Genomic DNA, 20,910 nt, shown 5'->3' on the forward strand with positions numbered 1-20,910 from the left:
TGCAGGGATTCCCAGCTCCCTGAATGGAATTCCAGATCCCTGGATGGAATCCCAGCTCCCCTGGATGGATTCCCAGATCCCTTGGGGAATTCCTGATCCCTGCAGGGATCCCCAGCTCCCTGGATGGATTCCCAGCTCCCTGCAGGGATCCCCAGCTCCCTGAATGGATTCCCAGCTCCCTGAATGGATCCCCAGCTCCCTGGATGGATTCCCAGCTCCCTGCAGGGATCCCCAGCTCCCTGGATGGATTCCCAGCTCCCTGGATGGAATCCCACCTCCCTGGATGGAATCCCAGCTCCCTGGATGGATCCCCAGCTCCCTGCAGGGATCCCCAGCTCCCTGGATGGATCCCCAGCTCCCTGCAGGGATCCCAGCTCCCCTGGCCTGTGCAGCAGGACAGCCCCAGGACACTACACAAGAACATTTCCCCTCTCTCCAGGATCCCCCAGGTTTGGCTGGAGCTGCTCCCTCAGCCCTGCTTTGTGACATGACCAAAGACTGGAGGCAGCAGAGGCCACTCTGGAGCCCTTCCAGAACCCAAATTCCCCTCTGTGTGTCCTGGATTGGTGTTTTCCTTCTGGAGAAATCAGCATTTTCCAGGAGGAAGGAGCAGTTCCATCCTTCAAAATCCCATTTTTATTTCATTCAGTATTAACCTCCTGCTCTATGCACCGTGTGAGAACAAATCCTCAAAAGAAAAACACAAAAAAAACCACAAAAAAAAGAAAAAGAAAAGCTGAGCCCAGCTCCTGTTGTCCCTTTTTGGTACCTGCTGTGTAGGTGTGTTCATAACTCAACCCTCAGCTGATTTATCCCTAAAATTCCTCCTGACCCCACAGTGCCAATCAATTCCTGCTGGGATTCAGCAGAAATGCTCCAGCACCTCTCAGTGTTCCTCTTTCAAATCACTTGTCAGGGAAATGGAGATTTTCTTTTTTATTTTATTTTATTTTTTTTTTTTTTTTTTGGGTGGATGATCCATCCCTCTGTTAAATTCAGATTTCAGACTCCTCCAATGATCAGCTCACACAAACCAAGGTGGGAAAATCCCTTTACAGGGAGTCCAGAATGCAAAAAAAAAATCCAAATTTCTCTTCAGCAATGATTATTCTGTTCAATTTCCAGAGAGTCCATAATGCAAGAAAAAAAAAAGCAAAAACCAAATTTTCACTTCAAACCTGATTATTCTGTATTTTCTAGAGATTCCATAATGCAAGAAAAAAAAACCAAATTTTACTTCAAACCTGATTATTCTGTTCAGTTTTCAGAGAGTCCATAATGCAAGGAAAAAAAAAACAAATTTCTCTTCAACCCTGATTATTTTTTTCAATTTCCAGACAGTCCATAATGCAAGAAAAAAAAAAGCAAAAACCAAATTTTCACTTCAAACCTGATTATTCTGTATTTTCTAGAGATTCCATAATGCAAGAAAAAAAACCCAAATTTTACTTCAAACCTGATTATTCTGTTCAGTTTTCAGAGAGTCCATAATGCAAGGAAAAAAAAAAACAAATTTCACTTTCACTTTTTTCTTTTTTTTTTCTTTTTTTTTTCTTTTTTTTCCCTTTTTTTCTTTTTTTTTTCTTTTTTTTCTTTTTTTTTTCTTTTTTTCTCATTTTTCCCCCTTTTTCCCCCTTTTTCCCCCCTGCCCTGTGCTCTATGCATTAATTAATTAATAATTAATAATTAATAATCAACAATTAATTAGCACAAACTGTTAATTGCCTTTCCCTGCCCTCCCCATGGCCCCCCTGGGTGGATTTTGGGATCTGGATTCTATTTTATTGCAGTGAAGACACTTTGTTATATAATGTTTATATATTTTAAGATTTGTGCCAAGAGAGGATGTATATTTAATAAAAAATATGATTGACTCTGGGGCCTGGAAATTTGGGGGAATTTTGGGGTTTTTGGGAGATTTTGGGGGGGATTTTGGGAGATTTTTGGGGTTTTTTGGGAGGTTTTTGGGGTTTTTTTAGGAGATTTTTTGGGGTTTTTTGGAGGACTGTGAGGGATTTGTAAAGAGATTTTTGAGGGTTTTTTTGAAGGGTTTTGAGGAGATTTTTTTGGGTTTTTTGAGGAGATTTTGGGGTTTTTTAGGAGATTTGGGGGGTTTTTTAGGAGATTTTTTGGGGTTTTTGGAGGAGATTTTTGGGAGTTTTTGAGAAAATTTTGGGGGGGTTTTGGGAGATTTTTGGGGGTTTTTTGGAGATTTTTGGGGGGTTTTGAGGAGATTTTGGGGGTTTTTGGAGATTTTTGTGGGGGGGTTGAGGAGATTTTGGGGGGATTTTGAGGGGTTTGTAAAGAGATTTTTGAGGGATTTTTTTGGGGGGGGTTAAGAGTTTTTGCTGATTTTTTGGGGGGTTTTGAGGAGATTTGGGGGTTTCTGAGGAGATTTTTGGGGTTTTTTAGGAGATTTTGGGGATTTTTGGAGGGTTTTTGAGGAGATTTTTGGGGAGGTTGTGAGGGGCTTGTAAAGAGATTTTTGAGGGGTTTGTTTGGAAGGTTTTAGGGGTTTTTTGGGAGGGGATTTTTAAGGATTTGTGAGGTTATGAGTCCCATCCCTGTCCCCATCTTGTCCTTGTCCCTGTCCCTGTCCCCATCCCTGTCCCTGTGTCCCCATCCCTTCCCTGTCCTTGTCCCATCCCTGTCCCCATCCTTGTCCCTGTCCCTGTCCCTGACCCTGTCCTGTCCCTCCCCTGTGCCCCTCCCTGTCCCTGTCCCTGTGTCCCTATCCCTGTCCTGTCCCTGTCCCCATCCCTGTCCCATCCCTTTGTCCTTGTCCCTGTCCCTGTGTCCTCATCCCTGTCCCTGTCTTTGTCCCTGTCCCTTCTCTGTCCTTGTCCCATCCCTGTCCCCGTCCCTGTCCTGTCCCTGACCCTGTCCTGTCCCCATCCACGTCCCCATTCCTGTCCCTGTCCCATCCCTGTCCCATCCCTGTCCCGTTCCTGTCTTTGTCCTTGTCCTGTCCCCATCCCCGTCCCTGTCCCCATCCCTTTCCCTGTGTCCCTGTCCCTGTCCTGTCCCCATCCACGTCCCCATTCCTGTCCCTGTCCCATCCCTGTCCCATCCCTGTCCCATCCCTGTCCCGTCCCTGTCTTTGTCCTTGTCCTGTCCCCGTCCCTGTCCCCATCCCTGTCTCTGTCCTTGTCCCCATCTCATCCCTGTCCCATCCCCTCCCTGTCCCATCCCTGTCTTTGTCCTTGTCCTGTCCCTGTCCTTGTTCCCATCCCTGTCCCATCCCATCCCTATCCCTGTCCCCATCTCATCCCCATCCCTGTCACCATCCCCTCCGCGTCCCTGTCCTGTCCCCATCCCCATCCCATCTCCATCCCCTCCCCGCGGCCGTGGCTGTCCCCAGGCTGGTGGCACCAGGTGGCACTGTGTGCTCAGGCTCTGTGTGCTCAGGCTCTGTGTGCTCAGGCTCTGTGTGCTCAGGCACTGTGGGTTCAGCCACTGCCGGCTCAGGCTCTGCCGCCGCCTCCCCCGCCTCGGGGACCCCCGGCTGGGGCTGCTCCCGATTTTGGGGGTCCCGACCCCATTCCAGACACCGAGGTGACACCGAGGTGACAGCGAGGGGACAGCAGGGCCAACCCCAGTCACTCCCTGCACCCCGGGTGGCCCCGGAGGGATTCGGGACTGGGTTAAACCCGGCTGGGATTTGGGGACACAGCCGCTCCCTGTCCCCGGCCCAGGGAATTTCCCCTTCCCTGCGTTTGGGGATCCCCCAGCCCCGGTGTGTGCGCCCCAAAATTCCCTCTGCTGCAAACAGGAACAGCTCAGGGGATCTGTTTGGGGTGGAAATGGGGTGGGAAAGGATTCCCTGACAGGGATTTAATTTGGGATAAAGTGGGATGGGAAAGGATTCTCTGACAGGATCCCATTTGGGATGGAAATGGGGTTGGGAATGATTCCCTGCATCCCTTCCTGTCAGGGATTTAATTTGGAATGCGAATGGGGTTGGAAAGAATTCCCTGACATTTCATTTGGGATAAAGTGGGATTGGAAAGGATTCCCTGCCAGGATCCAAATGGGGCAGGAAAGGATTCCCTGTCAGGGATCCTGTTTGGGATTGAAATGGGATTGGAAAGGATTCCCTGCATTCCTGCCTGTCTCTCAGGGATTTAATTCGGGGTGGAAATGGGGTGGGAAAGGATTCCCTGTCAGGGATTTAATTTGGGATGGAAACAGGGTGGGAAAGGATTCCCTGCATCCCTGCCTGCCTGGCAAGGATTTAATTTGGGATAAAGTGGGGTGGGAAAGGATTCCGTGTCAGGGATTTAATTTGGGATGGAAATGGGGTTGGAAAGGATTCCCTGAATCCCTGCTAGGGGTTTCATTTAGGATAAAGTGGGGTGGGAAAGGATTCCCTGCATCCCTCCCTGCCTGTCAGGGATTTAATTTGGGATAGAGATGGGGTGGGAAAGGATTCCCTGCATTCCTGCCTGTCAGGGATATAATTTGGGACAGAAATGGGGTGGGAAAGGATTCCCTGCATCCCTCCCTGCCTGTCAAGGATTTAATTTGGGATGGAAATGGGGTGGGAAAGGATTCCCTGTGAGGATCCAAATGGGGCAGGAAAGGATTCCCTGTCAGGGATTTAATTTGGGATAAAGTGGAGTGGGAAAGGATTCCCTACCATGGATTTAATTTGGAATGGGAATGGGATTGGAAAGGATTCCCTGTCGGGGATTTAATTTGGAATAAAGTGGGATTGGAAAGGATTCTATGTCAGAGATTTAATTTGGGATAAAGTGGGGTGGGAAAGGATTCCCTGCCTCCCCCCCCCCAGCTCTGAGATCCCCCCGCGATCTCCAGACCCCAAAGCGACTCCCCAAAACCTCCAGGGGGTCCCCTCAAACCCCAAACCCCTCAAATCCCAAATCCCAAACCCCAAATCCCAGCCGGGGCAGGGAGCTCTCCCCGGGCCCCGGCCGTGTCTGTCACTGTCGCCGCCCGATCTGTCACTGTCGCCGCCGGGCAGGGTCACCCGTCTGGGCAGCTCCCGGGGGAGGCTCCGTCTGCGTGTCTGAGCCCGGCCTTGGCAACGGCCCCGCGGGGACACGGCCACAAATGCGACAAACGCGACAAATGAGCCGTCAGGGCAGCGCCACCGCCTCGGCACGGGCTGGCCCGGGTCCCCAAAATCCTGCGGGGACAGACAGGTCCCCAAATCCTGCGGGGACAGACAGGTCCCCAAATCCTGTGGGGACAGACAGGTCCCCAAAATCCTGCGGGGACAGACAGGTCCCCAAAATCCTGCGGGGACAGACAGGTCCCCGGGTCCCCCAAAATCCTGCGGGGACAGACAGGTCCCCGGGTCCCCAAAATCCTTCTGGGATGGGTCCCCAAAATCCTGCGGGGATCACTCCCTCCTGCCACCTTCCCACCTCTCTTTCCTTCTTCTTCCTTTCCTTCTTCCTTTCCTTCTTCCTTTCCTTCTTCCTTTCCTTCTTCCTTTCCTTCTTCCTTTCCTTCTTCCTTTCCTTCTTCCTTTCCTTCTTCCTTTCCTTTCCTTTCCTTTCCTTTCCTTTCCTTTCCTTTCCTTTCCTTTCCTTTCCTTTCCTTTCCTTTCCTTTCCTTTCCTTTCCTTTCCTTTCCTTTCCTTTCCTTTCCTTTCCTTTCCTTTCCTTTCCTTTCCTTTCCTTTCCTTTCCTTTCCTTTCCCTTTCCTTTCCCTTTCCTTTCCCTTTCCTTCCCTTTCCCACCTCAGGGGACCCTGTCCCTGTCCCCCCCTGTCAGTGCCACCATCCCCAGGTGACCCCAGGGACAGGGATGGGCTGAGCTGAGCTCCCTCCTGCAGCTCAGGGGGGATTTTGGGGACACCAAGAGCAGCTTCTGGGATTTGGGGACACCCAGAGCAGCTTTTGGGATCTGGAGACACCAAGAGCAGCTTTTGGGATTTTGGGGACACCAAGAGCAGCTTTTGGGATTTTGGGGACACCAAGAGCAGCTTTTGGGATTTGGGGACAAGAGCAGCTTCTGGGATTTTGGGGACACCAAGAGCAGCTTTTGGGATTTTGAGGACACCAAGAGCAGCTTTTGGGACTTGGGGACACCAAGAGCAGCTTTTGGGATTTTGGGGACACCAAGAGCAGCTTTTGTGTGACAACCACGCTGGTGTCACTCGTTTATTTGTGCAGCAGCCACCCCTGAGGGGTCACACAGAGCTCGACACCAAGACCCTACAAAATCCCCCCTTGGGGGAACACCCCAAAATCTGTGCAGGTGCCACTCCAGGACGTCCCCACAGTGTCCCCAACACTGCTGGCCCAGTGTCCCCACGAGGAGCAGGCACAAACCCACCCTGGTGGCACCGATATCCCCACGAGTGTCCTCAAAGCGGGACCAGCAGCAGAGCCCAGTCCCTCCCAGTCCCTCCCAGTCCCTCCCAGTCCCTCCCAGTCAGGAGGCCGCCAGGTACTGGTGGAAGTAGAGGCCGAAGAGGCTGGTGACCAGCTGGCAGGTGGCCACCCACCAGGTGAGGAAGGAGAAGAAGCCTCGGAACAGGAGGGGGGTGAAGATGCAGCCCAGCAGCGCCGAGATCTCCTGCGCCGCCGCCTGCGCGTCCCCACCGGGGCCACCCGCGGGGGACACCGGGGACACCGCGGCTGCTGGGGACACGGGGGGGGGCTCGGGGTACAGCCCCCACGAGTGGTGACCTGTGGGACACGGAGGGACACGTGTGGGACGGGGGGGACAGGTGTGGGGGGCTGGGACAGGTGTGGGACAGGAGGGACAGGTCTGGGGTGTCCCTGTGGGACAGAGGGGACAGGTCTGGGACAGGAGGGACAGGATCTCTATGGGACAGAGGGGACAGGTCTGGAGTGTCTCTGTGGGACAGGGGACAGGTCTGGGGGGATTGGGACAGAAGGGACAGGATCTCTGTGGGATGGGGGGACAGGTCTGGGACAAGGGGGACAAGTGTGGGGTGTCCCTGTGGGACAGAGGGACAGGTGTGGGACAGGGGGACAGGTGTGGGGGGGTTGGACAAAGGGGACAGGTCTGGGGTGTCTCTGTGGGACAGTGGGGACGGGGGCCCTGGGACAGGGGGGACAGGTGTGGGATGTCCCTGTGGGACAGAGGGGACAGGTCTGGGACAGGGGGGACAGGATCTGTGTGGGACAGAGGGGACAGGATCTGTGTGGGACAGGGGGGACGGGTGTGGGACAGGGGGACAGGTGTGGGGGGCTGGGACAGGTTTGGGGTGTCCCTGTGGGACACAGAGGGACAGGTGTGGGACAGGGGGGACAGGTCTGGGGGGGTTGGACAGAGGGGACAGGTCTGGGGTGTCTCTGTGGGACAGTGGGGACGGGGGCCCTGGGACAGGGGGACAGGTGTGGGATGTCCCTGTGGGACAGAGGGGACAGGTCTGGGACAGGGGGACAGGTGTGGGGGGCTGGGACAGGTCTGGGGTGTCCCTGTGGGACAGAGGGGACAGGATTTCTGTGGGATGGGGGGGACAGGTGTGGGACAGGGGGGACAGGTGTGGGGGGATTGGGACAGAAGGGACAGGATCTCTGTGGGACAGGGGGACAGGTCTGGGACATAGGGGACAGGTGTGGGGTGTCCCTGTGGGACAGAGGGGACAGGATTTCTGTGGGATGGGGGGACAGGTCTGGGGGGCGGGGACAGAGGGGACAGGTCTGGGACAGGGGGACAGGTGTGGGACAGAGGGGACAGATCTGGGGGGATTGGGACAGAGGGGACAGGTCTGGGGTGTCCCTGTGGGACAGAAGGGACAGGATCTGTGTGGGACAGAGGGGACAGGTGTGGGACAGATCTGGGACAGGGGGACAGGTGTGGGGGGCTGGGACAGAAGGGACAGGGGGAACAGGTGTGGGACAGAGGGGACAGATGTGGGACAGGTGTGGGACAGGGGGGACAGGTGTGGGACAGAGGGGCCAGGTCTGGGAGAGAGGGGACAGGTCTGGAGTGTCTCTGTGGGACAGGGGACAGGTCTGGGGTGTCCCTGTGGGACAAAGGGGACAGCTGTGGGGTGTCCCCGTGGGACAGGTTTTGGGGTCCCTGAGGGACAGGTTTTGGGGTCTCTGTGGAACAGATGGGACAGGTCTGGGGTGTCCCTGTCCCCAGCCCCAAGTCTGTCCCCATACAAACCAGAACAGAACCACAGAATCCGATCTGGGGGGGCCCTGAGAGCTGGGGACAGTTTGGGGTCCCTGACACCTTCCAGGCCCTCCTGCCCACCCCAAAATCCCAAACCCCAGAGCCCCCCCTGCCCACCCCAAAAACCCCAGAGCCCCTCCTGACCACCCCAAAAACCCCAGAGACCCCCCTGCCCACCCCAAACCCCCCAAAAACCCTCGAGCCCCTCGTGCCCACCCCCCAACCCCCCTGAGCCGCTCCTGACCCAGCGTTTTGAGCAGCAGGGCGCTGTGCAGGGTGAGGATCACGGGCCCCAGGTACTGCAGGCTCACCACAGACACGTAGCAGTAAATCCTGGTGATCTGGGGATTGGGATGAGCAGGGGGGAATTGGGAATTCTCAGTGAGAATGTGAGAATTTGGGAATGATCAGTGGGAATTTGGGAATGCACAGCGCGAATTTGGGAATGATCAGGGGGAATTTGGGAACACTCAGTGGGAACCCTGGGATGGAGCAGCCACGCCCTGACCCCAACCCTGCTGTTCCCGACCCCAGCCCCTTTCCCGACCCCCTTTTCCCAACCCCAACCCCATTTTCCCAGCCCCTTTCCCTTTTCCAGCCCCATTCTCAATCCCAACCCCCCTTCCCCGATCCCAACCCCATTTCCCGACCCCAGCCCCTTTTCCCAGCCCCTTTTCCTTTTCCCAGCCCCTGTTCCCGACCCCTTTTCCTTTCCCAAGCCCCCTTCCCTTTCTCCAGCCCTTTTCCCAGCCCCATTCCCTTTCCCACCCCCTTTTCCCATTCCCTTTCCCTGCCCCGTTCCCTTTCCCAGCCCCATTCCCTTTTCCATCCCCTTTTCCCAGCCCCTTTCCCTTTTCCTGTTCCTTTTCCCAGCCCCTTTCCCTTTTCCCACTCCCTTTCCCATTCCCAGCCCCTGTCCCTGTTCCCTTTGCCCAGCCCCGTTCCCTGTTCCCATTCCCTTTTCCCAGCCCCGTTCCTTTTCCCAGCCCTTTGCCCAGCCCCTTTTCTTTTCCCATTCCCTTTTCCCATTCCCATTCCCATTCCCATTCCCATTCCCATCCCCATCCCCATTCCCATTCCCATCCCCATCCCCACCCCCATTCCCATTCCCATTCCCTTTCCCTTTTCCCTTTTCCCATTCCCATCCCCATCCCTTTCCCCATTCCCATCCCCATCCCCACCCCCATTCCCATTCCCATTCCCATTCCCTTTCCCTTTTCCCTTTTCCCATTCCCATCCCCATCCCCATTCCCTTTTCCCATTCCCACCCCCATTCCCGTTCCCCACCTGCTGCTGGATCTCCAGCGCTGGGACCCTCCCGGCCCCGCGGCGCATCCGCTGCACCCAGCGCTCGGCCAGCGCCAGGTACGCCTGCAGGTGCGGCCGCGTGCCCAGGAGCCGCAGCAGCGACAGCGCCACCACCGCCCACAGCCGGAACGTGTCAAACGAGGAGTCCGACAGGCTGGGACAGGGGACAGAAACATGGGACATGTGAGAGAAACATGGGATATGTGACATGTGACAGGCACAGCAGCGACAGCGCCACCACCGCCCACAGCCGGAACGTGTCAAAGGACGAGTCCGACAGGCTGGGACAGGGGACAGAAACATGGGACATGGGACATGTGAGAGAAACATGGGATATGTGATATGTGACATGGGACAGGGGACATGGGATATGGGATATGTGATATGTGACAGGCACAGCAGCGACAGCCACACCGCGGCCCAGAGCCGGAACGTGTCAAAGGACGAGTCCGACAGGCTGGGACATGGGACAGAAACATGGGACATGTGACAGGTGATATGTGACATGTGACAGGCGCAGCAGCGACAGCCACACCACGACCCACAGCCGGAATGTGTCAAAGGACGAGTCCGACAGGCTGTGACATGGGACACGTGAGAGAAACATGTGATATGTGACAGGGAACATGTGACAGGCACAGCAGCGACAGCCACACCGCGGCCCAGAGCCGGAACGTGTCAAAGGATGCATCCGACAGGCTGTGACATGGGACAGAAACATGGGACACGTGACAGGTGATATGTGACATGTGACAGCCGCAGCAGCGACAGCCACACCACCACCCACAGCCGGAACGTGTCAAAGGACGAGTCCGACAGGCTGGGACAGGCGACATGTGAGAGAAACATGGGATATGTGACAGGGGACATGTGATATGTGACAGGGGACATGGGATATGTGACAGGGGACATGTGATATGTGACAGGGGACATGGGATATGTGACAGGGGACAGGCACAGCAGCGACAGCGCCACCACCGCCCACAGCCGGAACGTGTCAAACGAGGAGTCCGACAGGCTGGGACATGGGACAGAAACATGGGACAGGTGACAGGTGACAGGGGACATGGGATATGGGATATGTGACAGGGGACAGGTGCAGCAGTGACAGCCACACCACCGCCCACAGCCGGAGGGTGTCAAAGGATGAGTCCGACAGGCTGGGACATGGGACAGAAACATGAGATATGTGATATGTGACATGTGACAGGTGATATGTGACATGTGACAGGCGCAGCAGTGACAGCGCCACCACGGCCCAGAGCTGCAGGGAGTCAAAGGACGCGTCCGACAGGCTGTGACATGGGACAGTGACATGTGACATGTGACAGGGGACATGTGACAGGGGACATAGCAGGGGCTGGCACTGGCTATGGGACCTGCTCCAGAGGGGACACAGGGGACAGGGCTGGGGGACACTGAGGGTCACAGGGGACATCGGAGGGGTCATGGAGGTCACACAGGGGTCACACAGGGGTCACCCAGAGGGTCACAGGGGACACTGGAGGGGTCACAGGGGTTATTCGGGGACATTGGGGGATTTATGGGGGGACACTGGGAGTCACAGGGGTCACAGGGGTGACACAGGGGTCACACAGGTCCCAGGAGTCACACAGAGGTCACAGGGGTCACACAGAGGTCACACAGAGGTCATGGGGTTACACAGGGGTGACACAGGGGTGACACAGAGGTCACAGAGGTCACACAGAGGTCACACAGGGGTCACACAGGGTACACAGAGGGTCACAGAGGGGTCACACAGGGGTCACAGGGGTCACACAGGGGTCACACAGGGGTCACACAGGGGTGACACAGAGGTCACACGGGTCACACAGAGGTCACACAGGGGTCACACAGGGGTCACACAGAGGTCACACAGAGGTCACACAGGTCCCAGGGGTCACACAGAGGTCACACAGAGGTCACACAGAGGTCACAGCGGTCACACAGAGGTCACACAGAGGTCACACAGAGGTCCCCCCGTCCCAGGCCCCACTCACAGCTGCACCCTGTGCTTGCCCAGCGGGGCCTGCAGCAGGAAATCGCGGGCCAGGGGCCGGACCCAGAGCAGCACCACCAGCAGGGGGGCCACGAACCCCACGTGCAGCAGGAGCCTGCGGGGACAGGCCTGTCACCACCCCAGGGACACCAGAGAGACCCCACAGGGACCCCACAGACCCCACAGGGACCCCACAGACCCCACAGGGACACCACAGGGACCCCACAGGGACACCACAGGGACCCCACGTGCAGCAGGAGCCTGCGGGGACAGGCCTGTCACCACCCCAGGGACACCACAGGGACACCACAGGGACCCCAGAGACACCACAGGGACCCCACGTGCAGCAGGAGCCTGTGGGGACAGGCCTGTCACCACCCCAGGGACACCACAGGGACCCCAGGGACACCACGTGCAGCAGGAGCCTGCGGGGACAGGCCTGTCACCACCCCAGGGACACCACAGGGACCCCAGAGACACCCCAGGGACACCACAGGGACCCCCCCAGAGCCCACAGGGACCCCAGAGACCCCACGTGCAGCAGGAGCCTGCGGGGACAGGCCTGTCACCACCCCAGGGACACCAGAGACCCCTCAGAGACCCCCCAGCCCCTCCCCTCCCACCCCAAACCTCCCCCAGAGCCAGGGGGTCCCAGCACCGAGCCCTCCCTCCCCAGGTCCCCCTCAGTGTCCCCAGATGTCCCCTACTGTCCCCCCAGAGTGGTCCCCACTGTCCCTCTCCAGTGTCCTCTGCTGTCCCACCATGGTCCCCCCAGGTGTGTCCCCACTGTCCCCAGTGTCCCTCAGTGTCCCCAGGTCCCCCCCACTGTCCCCAGTGCCACCCACTGTGTCAGGGGTCTGTCCTGTGCCATCCTGAGCATGTCCAGGTGTGTCCCCACTGTCCCCAAATCCCACCCACTGTGTCAGGGGTCTGTCCTGTGCCATCCTGAGCGTGTCCAGGTGTGTCCCCACTGTCCCCACTGTCCCCAGTGCCACCCACTGTGTCAGGGGTCTGTCCTGTGCCATCCTGAGCACATCCAGGTGTGTCCCCACTGTCCCCAATGTCCCACCCACTGTGTCAGGGGTCTGTCCTGTGCCATGCTGAGCATGTCCAGGTGTGTCCCCACTGTCCCCAAGTGCCACCCACTGTGTCAGGGGTCTGTCCTGTGCCATCCTGAGCGCGTCCAGGTGTGTCCCCAATGTCCCCAGCTGTCCCCAGTGCCACCCACTGTGTCAGGGGTCTGTCCTGTGCCATGCTGAGCGTGTCCAGGTGTGTCCCCACTGTCCCCAATGTCCCCAGGTGCCACCCACTGTGTCAGGGGTCTGTCCTGTGCCATCCTGAGCGCGTCCAGGTGTGTCCCCAGTGTCCCCAATGTCCCCAGGTGCCACCCACTGTGTCAGGGGTCTGTCCTGTGCCATCCTGAGCGCGTCCAGGTGTGTCCCCACTGTCCCCAATGTCCCCAAGTGCCACCCACTGTGTCAGGGGTCTGTCCTGTGCCATCCTGAGCGCGTCCAGGTGTGTCCCCATTGTCCCCAATGTCCCCAAGTGCCACCCACTGTGTCAGGGGTCTGTCCTGTGCCATCCTGAGCGCGTCCAGGTGTGTCTGTGCCAGCCGCAGCCCCGGGAAGGTCAGGCACGCTCCCAGGAAGGAGCTCAGGGCCACCAGCCCCAGCTTGAAGGCCAGCCTGGCCAGCGGCAGCCTGGGGACACAGGGACAGGGACAGGGACAGTGACACGGGGCTGGCCCCGCCCCCGCCCCGAACCTCCCGGGAACGGCCCCAAAAAAGGGATCTGTGACACCAAAAAGGGATCTGTGACCCCAAAAGGGGGATTGGGGACACCAAAAGGGATCTGTGACCCCAAAAAGGATTGGTGACCCCAGAAAAGGGATTGGTGACACCAAAAAGGGGATTGGTGACCCCGACTCACGTCCACTCCCAGCCCCGCGGCTTCAGGATGGGCTCCAGGTTAGCGGTCACTGCGGCCAGCCCTGAGGGAGTGACCAGGGAGAGGAGTGACCACTGGGAATGGGGAGTGACCACTGGGAGTGGGGAGTGACCACTGGGAAAGGGGAGTGACCACTGGGAGTGGGGAGTGACCAGTGAGTAGAAAGTGACCCCCACAATTCTGGAGTGACCAGTGAGTGAGGAGTGACCCCTGTGAGTGGCGAGTGACCCCCATCAGTGTGAAGTGACCACTGAGAGTGAGGTGTGACCACTGAGTGAGGAGTGACCAGTGAATGAGCAGTGACCAAGGAATGAGGAGTGACCAGTGACCAATGAGGAGTGACCAGTGAGCAGTGACCAAGGAATGAGGAGTGACCAGTTAGTGAGGAGTGACCAGTAAGTAGTGACCCCCATGAGCATGGAGTGACCAGTGAGTAGAGAGTGACCAATGAGTGAGCAGTGACCAAGGAATGAGGGAATGAGGAATGACCAGCTAGTGAGGAGTGACCAGTGAGTAAGCAGTGACCAGTGAGTGAGCAGTGAGTGAGGAGTGACCAAGGAATGAGAAGTGACCAGTGAGGAGTGACCAGTGAGGAGTGATCAGTGGGTGAGGAGTGACCAATGAGTGAGCAGTGACCAATGAGGAGTGACCAGCGCGTGAGGAGTGACCAGTGAGGAGTGACCTCCATGAGCATGGAGTGACCAGTGAGTGAGGAGTGACCAGTGAGCAGTGACCAATGAGGAATGACCAGTGAGGAGTGACCAGTGAGGAGTGACCAGTGAGTGAGGAGTGACCTCCATGAGCATGCAGTGACCAGTGAGTGAACAATGACCAGTGAGTGAGGGGTGACCAAGGAATGAAGAGTGACCAGTGAGGAGTGACCAATGAGGAGTGACCAAGGAATGAGGAGTGACCACTGAGTACGGAGTGATCCCCATGAGTATGGAGTGACCAGTGAGCAGGCAGTGAGCAGTGAGTGAGTAGTGACCAGTGAGCAAGGAATGACCAAGGAATGAGTGACCAGTAAGGAGTGACCAGTGAGTGAGGAGTGACCAAGAAATGAGGATGACCAAGGAATGAGGAGTGACCAGTGAGTGAGGAGTGACCAGCGAGTAAGTAGTGATCCCCATAAGCATGGAGTAACCAGTGAGCAGGCAGTGAGTAGTGAGTGAGCAGTGACCAGTGAGTCAGCAGTGAGTGAGCAGTGACCAAGGAATGAGCAGTGACCAGTGAGCAGTGACCAGAGAGTGAGCAGTGAGTGAGCAATGACCAGTGAGTGAGGAGTGACCTCCATGAGCATGCAGTGGCCAGTGAGTGACCAGTGAGCAGGCAGTGACCACTGAGAGAGGAGTGAGCAGTGAGTGAGCAGTGAGTGAGGAGTGACCAGTGGGTGAGGAGTGAGAAAGGAGTGAGGAGTGACCAGTGAGTAAGGAGTGACCAAGGCATCAGGAGTGACCAAGGAATGAGGAGTGACCAGTGAGCAGTGACCAGTGAGTGGAGAGTGACCAGTGAGCAGTGACCAGAGAGTGAGCAGTGAGTGAGCAATGACCAGTGAGTGAGGAGTGACCTCCATGAGCATGCAGTGACCAGTGAGTGACCAGTGAGCGGGCAGTGACCACTGAGAGAGGAGTGAGCAGTGAGTGACCAGTGACCAATGAGCAGTGACCAGTGAGCAGGCAGTGACCCCCACGCGCGCTGTGACCCCCTGACCGCTGTCCCCACCACCCCTGACCGCTGTCCCCTCCCCACCCCGTCCCCGTCCGGCACGCACCGGGCTCCAGGCCGAACTCCAGGAGCTCCTCCCGCAGCACCAGGGCGCCCATGGCCAGCAGGAGGAAGAAGAAGGCGAAGCTGAGGCACACGGAGCGCTCCCCGCCCTCCTGCGAGCGGAAATAGTGCCGCATCACCGTGGAGAACACCTTGCTGCAGGGGGGCACGGCGGTCAAGGAAACTGGGGACACTGAGGGGACCCCAGATCCCACTGAGACCCCAAACACCACCATGAAACCAACACCAACATAAAAACCCACAAAAAATCCAATAAAATTCAGTTTACTCCTAAAAACCCACTAAAAAAAACCCCATAAAATTCAGTTTACTCCATGAAAACCCCTTAAAAAAACCCGTAAAATTCAGTTTACTCCTAAAAACCCATTTAAAAAAACCCCATAAAATTCAGTTTACTCCTAAAAACCCATTTAAAAAAACCCTGTAAAATTCAGTTTACTCCATAAAAACCCATTAAAAAAACCCCACAAAATTCGGTTTACTCCATAAAAACCCATTAAAAAAACCCAAAAAATTCAGTTTACTCCATAAAAACCCCATAAAACTCATTTTACTCCATAAAAAACCCTTTAAAAAAACCCCCATAAAATTCAGTTTACTCCTAAAAAACCCACTAAAAAAAAACGCCATAAAATTCAGTTTACTCCATAAAAACCCTTTAAAAAAAACCCCATAAAATTCAGTTTACTCCATGAAAAACCGTTAAAAAAACCCCACAAAATTCAGTTTACTCCATAAAAACCCATTAAAAAAAAACCCATAAAATTCAGTTTACTCCATAAAAACCCTTAAAAAAAACCCCCATAAAATTCAGTTTACTCCATAAAAACCCATTTAAAAAAAACCCCACAAAATTCAGTTTAACACCCCAAAACCCATTTTAAAAAACCCCACAAAAACCCATTAAAAAAAACCCCATACAATTCAATTTACTCCTAAAAACCCATTAAAAAAAACCCCATAAAACCCAGTTTACTCCACAAAAACCCATTTAAAAAAAACCCCATAAAACCCAGTTTACTACACAAAAACCCATTAAAAAAATCCCCATAAAATTCAGTTTACTACACAAAAACCCATTAAAAAAACCCCATAAAATTCAGTTTACTCCATAAAAACCCCTTAAAAAAACCCCATAAAATCCAGTTTACTCCATAAAAACCCTTATAAAAAACCCCACAAAATTCAGTTTACTCCATAAAAACCCACTAAAAAAACCCAAAAAATTCAGTTTACTCCATAAAAACCCCATAAAATTCAGTTTAACACCCCAAAAGGGAGGAAGAACAACACTGGGGTGGTTCCCTCTTTACCTGGCCAAAAACCCATTAAAAAAAAACCCAGAAAATTCAGTTTACTCCACAAAAACCCATTAAAAAAAACCCCACAAAATTCACTTTACTCCATAAAAACCCATTAGAAAAACCCCATACCATTCAGTTTACTCCATGAAAAACCCTTTAAAAAACCCCATAAAATTCAGTTTACTCCTAAAAACCCATTTTAAAAAACCCCACAAAATTCGGTTTTCTCCATAAAAACCCTCAAAAAAACCCCCATAAATTTCAGTTTACTCCATAAAAACCCATTAAAAAAACCCATAAAATTCAGTTTACTCCACAAAACCCCATAAAATTCACTTTAACACCCCAACAGGTAGGAAAAACAACACTGGGGTGGTTCCCTCTTTACCTGGCCAAAAACCCATTAAAAAAAAACCCCACAAAATCCAGTTTACTCCACAAAAACCCATTAAAAAAACCCAAAAAATTCAATTTACTCCACAAAAACCCCACAAAATTCACTTTAACACCCCAAAAGGGAGGAAGAACAACACTGGGGTGGTTCCCTCTTTACCTGGCCAAAAACCCATTAAAAAAACCTCCATAAAATTCAGTTTACTCCTAAAAACCCATTTAAAAAAACCCCATAAAATTCAGTTTACTCCACAAAAACCCTTTAAAAAAACCCCATAAAAATCAGTTTACTCCATAAAAACCCATTAAAAAAAAACCAAAAAATTCAGTTTACTCCATAAAAAATTCAGTTTACTCCATAAAAAATCCCACAAAATTCGGTTTACTCCATAAAAACCCATTAAAAACCCAAAAAATTCAATTTACTCCATAAAAACCCCATAAAATTCACTTTAACACCCCAAAAGGGAGGAAAAACAACACTGGGGTGGTTCCCTCTTTACCTGGCCAAAAACCATTAAAAAAAAACCCATAAAATTCAGTTTACTCCACAAAAACCCTTAAAAAAAAAACCCACAAAATTCAGTTTACTCCATAAAAACCCTTAAAAAAACCCCATAAAATTCAGTTTAACACCCCAAAAGGGAGGAAGAACAACACTGGGGTGGTTCCCTCTTTACCTGGCCAAAAACCCATTAAAAAAAACCCCATAAAATTCGGTTTACTCCACAAAAACCCTTAAAAAAACCCCATAAAATTCAGTTTACTCCACAAAAACCCTTAAAAAAAACCCCATAAAATTCAGTTTACTCCATAAAAACCCATTTAAAAAAACCCCCCAAAATTCAATTTACTCCATAAAAACCCATTAAAAAAACCCCATAAAATTCAGCTTACTCCATATAAACCCATTTTAAAAAACCCCATAAAACCCAGTTTACTCCATAAAAACCCTTAAAAAAACCCCAGACAATTCAGTTTACTCCTAAAAAACCCTTAAGAAAAAACCCCATAAAATTCAGTTTACTCCACAAAAACCCCATAAAATTCACTTTAACACCCAACAGGTAGGAAAAACAACACTGGGGTGGTTCCCTCTTTACCTGGCCAAAAACCCATTAAAAAAAAAAACCCATAAAAATCAGTTTACCTCCATAAAACCCCATTAAAAAAAACCCCACAAAATTCAGTTTACTCCTAAAAACCCTTTAAAAAAAACCCCATAAAATTCAGTTTACTCCACAAAAACCCTTAAAAAAAACCCCCATAAAATTCAGTTTACTCCATGAAAACCCATTTTAAAAAATCCCACAAAATCCAGTTTACTCCATAAAAACCCCATAAAATTCAGTTTACTCCATAAAAAAACCCATTAAAAAACCCAAAAAAATTCAATTTACTCCACAAAAACCCCATAAAATTCACTTTAACACCCCAACAGGTAGGAAAACAACACTGGGGTGGTTCCCTCTTTACCTGGCCAAAAACCCATTAAAAAAAACCCCATAAAATTCAGTTTACTCCACAAAAACCATTTACAAAAACCCCATAAAACCCAGTTTACTCCATAAAAACCCATTAAAAAACCCCATACAATTCAGTTTACTCCATAAAAACCCTTTAAAAAAAACCCATAAAATTCATTTTACTCCATAAAAACCCATTAAAAAAACCCCATAAAACTCAGTTTACTCCATTAAAACCCTTAAAAAAACCCCACAAAATTCAGTTTAACACCCCAAATCGGAGGAAAAAACAACACTGGGGTGGTTCCCTCTTTACCTGGCCAAAAACCCATTAAAAAAAACCCCAAAAAATTCAGTTTACTTCATAAAACCCCTTAAAAAAGACCCATAAAATTCAGTTTACTCCATGAAAAACCCATTAAAAAAAACCCCGTAAAATTCAGTTTACTCCATAAAAACCCTTTAAATAAACCCCACAAAATTCAGTTTAACACCCCAAAATGGAGGAAGAACAACACTGGGGTGGTTCCCTCTTTACCTGACCAAAAACCCATTAAAAAAAACCCCATAAAATTCAGTTTACTCCATAAAAACCATTTTAAAAAAACCCCATAAAATTCAGTTTACTCCACAAAAACCCATTTTAAAAAATCCCACAAAATCCAGTTTACTCCATAAAAACCCCATAAAATTCACTTTAACACCCCAAAAGGGAGGAAGAACAACACTGGGGATGATTCCCTCTTTACCTGGCCAAAAACCCCTTAAAAAAACCCCCATAAATTTCAGTTTACTCCATAAAAACCCATTTAAAAAAACCCATAAAATTCAATTTACTCCACAAAAACCCCACAAAATTCAGTTTAACACCCCAAAAGGGAGGAAGAACAACACTGGGGTGGTTCCCTCTTTACCTGGCCAAAAAACCCATTAAAAAAAAACCCCATAAAATTCGGTTTACTCCACAAAAACCCATTAAAAAACCCCATAAAATTCAGTTTACTCCATAAAAACCCCATAAAATTCAGTTTACTCCATGAAAAACCCTTAAAAAAACCCCATAAAACCCAGTTTACTCCATAAAAACCCATTTAAAAAACCCCACAAAATTCGGTTTACTCCACAAAAACCATTTAAAAAAAACCCCATAAAATTCAGTTTATTCCACAAAAACCCCATAAAATTCAGTTTAACACCCCAACAGGTAGGAAAAACAACACTGGGGCTGTTCCCTCTTTACCTGGCCAAAAACCCATTAAAAAAAACCCACAAAATTCAATTTACTCCATAAAAAACCCCTTAAAAAAAAACCCCATAAAATTCAGTTTACTCCATAAAAAACCCATTAAAAAAACCCCAAAAAATTCAATTTACTCCACAAAAACCCCTTAAAAAAACCCCACAAAATTCAATTTACTCCACAAAAAACCCATTAAAAAAAACCCAAAAAATTCAATTTACTCCACAAAAAACCCCATAAAATTCACTTTAAACACCCCAAAATGGAGGAAAATCAACACTGGGGCTGTTCCCTCTTTACCTGCCCCCCAAAAAAATCAGGATACACGCAGAACACGACGCTGAGCAGGCACCAGAGCACTCCCAGGTTCGTTTCCCTGGCGGGGCTGACCAGGCAGAAATAACCCTCGCTGAAAACGTACACGGCGCTGGCGTAGACGGCAAAATCCACGAACCACTGGTACTCCAGGAAATACCTGAGCACTGAGGGGACGTGGGACAGTGTCACCAGGATGGGGACATCCCTGGAAGGTCACTGAGGGTGTCCTGGGGGCTCACCCAGCGTGTCCCAGCGCGGTGATGGGGGCGGTGTCCAAGCGCAGCTCGATGTCCGCGGGGCACCCACAGGGGTTTGTCCTCGCTCACCCCGTTCATCCTCCTGCCAGGGGAACACCAATCAACAGCTGGCTTGTCCCCTGTGTCACTCTGGGGTCGCTCCTGCTGTCCCCCAACCCCAAATATTTCCCATTCTCACCACCCTGGGTGATGCTGAACCTGTCCCTCTTGTTCTTGGGGCGCTGCTTGCCGGCCAGGGCGCACAGCTCCTCGTCCGTGGGGTGCTTGTACCTGTACAGGCTGTGGGGACAGGGGGGTCACGGGGGGCTGGATGTCCCCAGAGCCCCCAGGGGGACAGGGACAGAGCTGTACCTGCCGTTGCAGAGCAGCCAGCGGGCGAAGGAGCAGTGAGGGGCCAGCTTGTGCATCAGGCTGGCGGCCAGCAGGGTGACCACGACCTGCACGCCCATCCACGGCCTGTTGGGGACAATGAGGGGTCACTGAGGGGTCACAAGGGGGACATGGGGACATGGGGGGACATGGGGACACATCCCCCAGCACTTGCACCCCCAGCACTGCCTGTGGGGACACCCAGGAGTCACTGAGGGGTCACAGGGGGACATGGGGACACACCCCCAGCACCTGCACCCCCATCACGGCCTGTGGGGGACACTGAGGGGACACCCAGGGGACACCCAGGGGTCACAGGGGGACAGGGGGGGACATGGGGACACATCCCCCAGCACCTGCACCCCCATCACTGCTTGTGGGGGACACCCAGGGGG

At 52.3% G+C, this 20,910-nt stretch overlaps 1 protein-coding gene across 1 annotated transcript; it reads right to left on the reverse strand.

The window, feature by feature from the left end:
* Positions 1-6,094: 6,094 nt before the first annotated feature.
* Positions 6,095-20,614, reverse strand: TMEM161A (transmembrane protein 161A). Its single transcript, XM_033082175.2, is given in 13 exon segments — positions 6,095-6,661; positions 8,371-8,467; positions 9,414-9,588; positions 11,435-11,548; positions 12,990-13,133; positions 13,363-13,423; positions 15,152-15,303; positions 19,897-20,053; positions 20,129-20,138; positions 20,140-20,181; positions 20,183-20,228; positions 20,345-20,425; positions 20,498-20,614. Coding segments are annotated over 13 exon segments (1,434 nt in total). The 5' UTR covers positions 20,596-20,614; the 3' UTR covers positions 6,095-6,404.
* Positions 20,615-20,910: the final 296 nt, after the last annotated feature.

This window comes from Catharus ustulatus, chromosome 29, assembly GCF_009819885.2.
Source record: "Catharus ustulatus isolate bCatUst1 chromosome 29, bCatUst1.pri.v2, whole genome shotgun sequence".
NCBI lineage: Eukaryota > Metazoa > Chordata > Aves > Passeriformes > Turdidae > Catharus > Catharus ustulatus.